The 7,056-nt window shown below is 44.9% G+C and overlaps 1 protein-coding gene across 1 annotated transcript; it reads left to right on the plus strand.

Annotated features, from left to right (window-relative positions):
* Positions 1 to 3,240: 3,240 nt before the first annotated feature.
* Positions 3,241 to 6,654, plus strand: LOC148019432 (uncharacterized). The gene is made up of 2 exons (XM_087661066.1): positions 3,241 to 5,403; positions 6,305 to 6,654. The coding sequence occupies exons 1-2, from the start codon at positions 3,422 to 3,424 to the stop codon at positions 6,501 to 6,503; spliced, it is 2,181 nt and encodes a 726-aa protein (XP_087517192.1). The 5' UTR covers positions 3,241 to 3,421; the 3' UTR covers positions 6,504 to 6,654.
* The last annotated feature ends 402 nt before the right edge of the window (positions 6,655 to 7,056 follow it).

Here is a 7,056-nt window from a genome sequence, read left to right on the forward strand (position 1 = left end):
TTCAACAAACAAACATAGATAATAGGGATTCCAACCTTCCATATGCCATATTCTTACTAACGTTGTTTCTCTACACTTGCCTATATGTGTGTCAGAAAATATCTCCATAGTGTTTAGTATGGCAATTGAGGCCACTAGTATATAGTGATGGGCATTCAAATAGTCATACCGATGACGATTTTACCATATTGATTTTGATGTGTATATCAATGGCATGGATTGAGATTTAAAACTTTTTCATTGTTTACTTTCATCAAAGCATTCATTGATATACCCGAGAGAGAGAGAGAGAGAGAGAGAGAAAGAAAGAAAGAAAGTTATATTAACGTCTTCTAAATACCAAAACTGGCCTATGAGACAAATTGTGATACAACTGATGAGGTCCAGCTATCCAAAATAAAAGTGCTGAATGAAAAGCTAAAAACTGGAAACTGAAAATACGGTGCTGTGAGTGTGATAAGTGTCGTGTATGTGTATGTGCGTATGTAGCTCTGGTACTCCAGATAATGGCTACAAAAGGGGAACAAATGTCGGCTGTGATAGGGGAACAACTGTCGGCTGTGATAAAGTGGTGCGATGTGTATATGTAACAGATGCAGGAAGATATACTATCCTGGGATGTAGTAGCAGTCGTCGAAGTCGCTAATAGCAGGTGATCCCTCCTGGATGCAGGATGTGGTACATCGGCGGTGGAGAAAGAGCAAACTGGAGATCTGAGATCCAATGTGTCGAGTGTCGTCGGATCTCAGTCTGCTGTCGATGTAGATCAAGAATCCTCCGGATCTCCTGTCGGTGTGGCTGTGGGGTTCGAAACCCACGGATCCTCGTGCGGCGTCGGGTACACTGGTCCTAAGCCTGCTGTAGTGTGAGCCCGGAGGTCTAGCTGGAGGCTCGTACACTAGCTCTTACTCTGTCTGTTTGAAAGAACTGTGTAATAGTCGTCTGGGTGGGCCCCTCTCTGACTGGGACCCGCTGTGTGCTCTGCTCTCTGATGTGCCATGCCTCTCCCAGAAAACGGCCAAATGATCTCTGATCCATATCAGTCATACATCCCTGAAGTGAGCTGCTCAATGTGTATCTAGATCACAACTCTGAGTATGCCGGGCATCTGAGAACAAAATGCTCCTCACTCTCCACCTCTGATCTGCAAAGGGGGCATATCCTCTCCTCCCGTGGGATGCCACTGGCTCTGCCACTCTCAATCATAAGCTGATGTGATGATACCCTGAGTTGTCCAATAAGAACTCTCAATCGATGTGGCATATAGATCTGCATATATCTTTAATCTAATATTGGATTATTTATTTTTATGATATTTTATATATTTTAAAACATGCAATTTTGGGAGATGGTGGTATACTTGAGAGCCAGTAATGTATCATTTATAGCAAATCAGTGAGTGATATGCTCCCCCCCCTCTACAATTCCTCAAACAACAAAATTCTTAGTATTCCTTTTCTTTTGTAACATTGCGAGCTTGAAAGTGGTTGCTTCTTGACACTCATTTCAAAATTGGCCCTCTTAGCCTACGTTCACAAGGTTTTAAAGATGAGTACAAAGAACCACTACAAATTCCCAATTCATACATGGAAGGGTACTTTACACTTGTAAATCAATGTCATTAGAGTAACAAATCAACCTACATAAGTTGGGAGAGTGAGATCAGAAGACATGTGAATGTGCATCTTCAACTTATGCTCCATGTTTGTCGAGACTCACAAGAGTTCACTCAATACCCTAAATCTTTGAAGGTTCTCAGTCAATAAGGAATAATTGATCATGTATGCATGACTATGCTCTTGATACTGCAAAATTTATCTCTGAGGTACTTCTACACCCAAGAGAGCATTTGCACACACGTAAAGCAAATTGTCATGAATGACTTTTTTTAATGAGAAGGGTACATGAAAAGATGAGTTCAAGTCATGTCTTGCACAAGTCAATTGAGTTATGACCTCATAGGAGAACCAACCACTCACAAGTTCAAAGAAAAGGTGGGGCCCTATTGTTGGCATCTACAAAGGGATTTCAAAGGAGAGAGAAATGGTCTGCAAGGAGAGAGAAAACAATGTCATCTACTAATGTAGTCGAAGAGCTACCTAATTAAAACCATCTAGCAAGATTAGCTCCATGGAGTTGACAAAGTATCCTCGTTTTTGGAGGGTACTGAGACAATAGTGTCCCTCTTTTCTCAGAATTGAAGTGAACAACTACAGCCACATGATGAAAACTAATGCTTAGTGAACTGATGCAAGATAATTTGACTTGTGTGTGTCACATCTCTTCATTGCATTCTACAACCAACTTAAGTTTTGGAAAAGCCTTCTCAAAGGACCTCTTCGCTCCACATTGGAGATGTTAAACCAAGGGTCCAAATAGTTCAATAGCCCATGTCTTGTGCGAGCAAGTCTTGAAGATCTCCATGGAGTCCATGTTTGAGGTATTCCTATCGCTTGACCTACAGGTGGTGGTAGAAAGTAGACCAAGTCAAATTTTTTATCCAAAAAGAGAAATGTGAGAGCTATCATCAATCCCCATGTCAACACTTCAAAACATTAAATGCATTGTGTTCTAGTTAGGTTAGATATGACTGGGAACTACTTTGGGCAATGCCCTCACCCATTATCCTATTGGGTTCACTATTCGCAACCTATTGCAAACTCAAGCACTATGTGGAGGCGAACCTGAGGTTAGTGGGAATAAGTTCAAAATAGTAGGAGATGGACATTTGTTTCACAAATTTATAGATTCATTTATAATTTCAAAAGAGATTGAATAAAACAAACTTAGATCGCGAAAATCTCCACTTAGATGGACATTTGTTTCACAAATTTATAGATTCATTTATAATTTCAAAAGAGATTGAATAAAACAAACTTAGATCGCAAAAATCTCCACTTTGCATTCTTCAATTTGAAAAAAGCTTAGGTCTAGTGTAATCCTACCTTCAAATTTTAAAATTTACCTTTAAAAATAAATTTTAAAGATGAAAAAACTTACAAACCTTGAAACATTTTCGTGTATTTTTATCTCAATAGCTCTAAATTTTGGCAAAATACCTCTTATCTTCTCCACTTGAAGATTTTCCAACTTTTTGGAGAAACATTTATTTCGAGCATTGAAGATAAGAAGGAATCCTGCATGCAGCATCATTCAGTAATAAAAAGCACTTCCCGGAGGCTGGCTTTCCAGCCTCCAGGGCCTCGCAGAAGTCAGGCAAACGCGGATACGTGGATAGGATGTAACGCGTGAGAGGAAAAAGAGCAGAGTCGTAGGCCCGACAGGTCGTGCCGAGAACGTTCGGGGTTCACGCGTCAACGTACCTCACCCTTTTGTGTTTGCCGATCAGTTCCGTAAGCCGCAAGGAAGTAGGAGTAGAGTCAAGCGCACGGATATTATAAGCCGCAAGAATGCAGAGGCAATGCATTTCTTTCCTGCAATCCTGCCTCTAGTAGGTCTTGCCGGTAATAGTGCAAGGGGGAGCCATATCCAGCGATCTCAAGACTCCACATCACGCGAGGCTACATTCCTAGGTTCAGTGATGACAGTCACGTCGTCGTCCGGAGGCGATGAGGCAAGCGTGCTTGTCGCGATCGACTTCGGCACCACATTTTCTGGTCATGCCTACATCCACAAGTCTGAGCCAAGCACCGTGTTTAAGGTGTACGACTGGCCAGACACGGCCAAAGGCGGGAGCACCCCCTACTGCAAGACCCCCACGTCTCTGTTGTATGTCCGTGACGCAGACGATCGTGGTAAGTTCGTGCTCAAGGAGTGGGGATGGCCGGCCTTGGTGAGCTACACCCAGTCTGCGCGATCCCTGCGAGCCATCACAAACTCTCTCTCCCTGGATCCTGGCCGACCCGGCCCCTCTGCGGATCAGCAGAGAGCCATTCGTAGCAAGAGCAGTGTGCAGACGGATGCAGGCTACTATGCTACCCAATTCAAGCTAGCACTGTTTCGTGATACCGATCACCGCAACGCCAACAGGAGGCACATTCAAGACTTTCCGGGCGACATCACTCTGGAGCGCCTGATAGTCGACTACCTCCGCTGCATCTCCGACTACATCATCCGGGATTTGCAGGTGAAATACGGCAGCCATTTCAGCAACAAGTATGTGCAGTGGTGCCTGACAGTCCCGGCCATATGGGATGAGCGCGCCAAGCAGGTGATGAAGAACTGCGCGCAGAAAGCAGGGCTGGTCGCGGGGCCCTTGTGCCCAATTTCTGGCGTCGCGAGCCCTCACGCGCTCGGGATTATCCTGGAGCCAGAAGCCGCGTCCGTCTACTGCCAGCAGCATGTCAAGAAGGTCCAGATTCGACTACGGAAGGGCGACAAGCTTCTGGTGGCCGACATCGGAGGCGGTACTATAGACCTCGTGGTCCACGCCAAGGCGGATGATGACCCGGAAAGCATGAAGGTCGATGAGGTGGTGAGCAGCTATGGCTGTCTCGGAGGCGGGACGTTCGTGGATACCGCCTTCTTCAGGTTGCTGTCGGAGAAGATTGGCTGTCTGGAGACCTATTGCAGGGCGAATCCCTTGGCACAGCTCAACATCTCCAAGTGGTGGCAGGGCGTCAAGACGGGCTTCGACGGGCGCGGGCACACCGCGTACCTCGACATCAGCAAGGGCCTGTCCGACGCATGGATGGAATACGACAAGCACAAGGGGATCTCTAGGGACCCGGACGAGTACGAGCAGGTGAGGTTCCGAGACACAAATCTCATGCAAGTGTTCGACCAGGAGGTGGACAAGATCATAGAGCAGATACAGCAGCAGATCCAAGGCGTGAGGGTGCTGATGGTGGTGGGGGGATTCTCGGGATCACGCTATCTGCGACAGAGGCTTGTGCAGCGCTTCGGCAGCGAGGTGGAGCAAATCATTACCCCGGACGATCCCGGCAGCGCGATCTGCCACGGCGCCGCTCTTCTGCAACAGTACAAGGACACCATTAACTCACGCATATCAAGGCGCACATATGGCATTTCGGCGAATGAGAAATGGAAGCCAGGACATCCGCCCAGCCACAAGTGGATCACTACAGACGGTGAGGAGAAATGCCAGCATATCTTCTCCGCCTTCGTGCGCAGAGGCGAGAGGGTCACGATGGATAGCAGTATCTCCCGCAGCTACTGGCCGACGTACAAAGGCCAGAAGGTGATGAGCATCGATCTCTATAGCTCAACCGAACGGTCGCCAGTGTATACGACCGAAGACGGGTGCACCTTCGAGGGCAGCTTCGAGGTTGACATGAGAGATGGACTGAAGCTTGGGAAGGATCGTGAGGTGGAGGTGACCATGTGCTTCGGCGCATCAACCATCCAAGTCACCGCTGTCCGGAAGAACTTCGGAAATCCAGAGGTGTCGCGGGGCCTATCCAATGTTACTTTCGTTGCGGGGTAAGCTACCTCCATGTCAGGGCCTGTGTTTAAGTGTAAATAACACACTGTTTGGGGACTTCCTCGTCTTTCGTTTAAGATTTTATAGCTCGTCACTTCCGTACTCTGTTGGTATTGTGGTATATACTTCGGAACTGAAGCTCCTATGTCTAGCTTAAAACAAATAAGCTTTTGCCACTAACATACAACAAGAAAGACTCCAACTGAGAGGATGATGGAGTGTGAAGTGTGCACGCATGTTATTTACTTCTTTCATGTTTAGAAGGATTTTCAGAGTTATTAATCATGTGAAGCAATGTCAAGGGTGCAAAACCCCCCATACAAGGAGACGTTTCAATTAGCTTAATTGATGTATAAAACTTATTTATATAGGGGCTTGAAAGGACATGATATGGGGTTATGTTAGAGTCAATGCTTGCCTTCTTGTATGAAGCATTATGGTACCCCATATTTGGAAAGTTTAATGTATTTGTGACATCATCTTTATAATTTCCAATTCAAGAGCCATGACATTTTAAATTATATCCACCAACGGAAGCCCATTGTAGCACGTTAAATGGTTTTGTAGCAAAGGCATGCATTATATGTGTTTAAATCAAAATTCCAACAAAAGTTTGCCTTAATTGTTTTCACAACCATCGATTTATTCTTGATAACCCTCTAGTCTCTTGGAATGATGGATCGCTTTCACAGATATCTACTAGAATCGACTTAATTATATCTGATATTGTGGATGTGTTTGCTTTCAACATGCTACATAATCAAATGATCTAGAAGTACATGGCTATAGTAGCAAAACATCCACATCCAAGGATAAAACTTTGCATCCTCAACTAGCAATCCATCAAAAGGATTATAGAGCTCTATTGTGAAAGTCTGCCAGGTTTGCTGTTGAATACAGATTTGAAGTCTCTAAACTGGAGCTTGTTGATGCAAAGCTACATTCTTCAGATAACTGTGCTCTTGCAAGAGAATGTACCAGTGTGAAGATTGATTGGGTGTACATTGGTTCATGCATTGGTGGGAAAATTGAGGCAACCAATGACCAAATTGATGTTTGGCCAATGGCTCAGTTGTACTTTGATGCCACAGTTTTGTAGTGAATGCAGTTTTTGTACGTTATACCAGCTGCCCTACAGACTTTGCCCCAATGCTTTTACCTTTGTTAGTGGCTTGAAAGCTTGAGCTTGCGTAGGAGCCTTGGAGTAAGGCAAAAAGTTACATGCTGAGATAAAAAGGACTTGAACAAAATTTGTTTGTTGGCAGTTTCTTTGTTGTAATTCACTTGACAAGCAATATAGTGATCTTTGGCATCAAAAATTTGAGATCTTCTTGTTAGCCTCTTTCCTTGCTGCGTCTTGAACCCCGTGTTCTGCAGCTCTTGCACGAACTCTACGACATTTCTGGTGAACCCGACATGAAAGCGCTGCGTCAATTTTCAGTAAGATGGGAGACTCGCAAGAAGAGATGACGGATGAGAATGACATGAAGCATCTGTTTCAGTCATTTACATCCTATATGCAGCAGCAAGCACACGGGAAACACGATAGTGATGCCATGGATACCTTGAAGGCTGTCCAACAGGAGATGAAGCAGTTCAACGGCCAACAAGTTTCAACTTACCTGCATTTGTATGAAGAAAAGATGAATTTT

Source organism: Lygodium microphyllum, chromosome 20 (assembly GCF_053477565.2).
Source record: "Lygodium microphyllum isolate KBCC chromosome 20, Lygodium_microphyllum_v1.1.10, whole genome shotgun sequence".
In the NCBI taxonomy this organism is placed as follows: domain Eukaryota; kingdom Viridiplantae; phylum Streptophyta; class Polypodiopsida; order Schizaeales; family Lygodiaceae; genus Lygodium; species Lygodium microphyllum.

Coding starts and splice junctions, on each gene's coding strand:
- LOC148019432 (XM_087661066.1), top strand. CDS start 3,422: ATGCATTTCTTTCCTGCAATCCTGCCTCTAGTAGGTCTTGCCGGTAAT. Junction 5,404..6,304: donor AATGTTACTTTCGTTGCGGG/GTAAGCTACCTC, acceptor TGTTGAATACAG/ATTTGAAGTCTCTAAACTGG.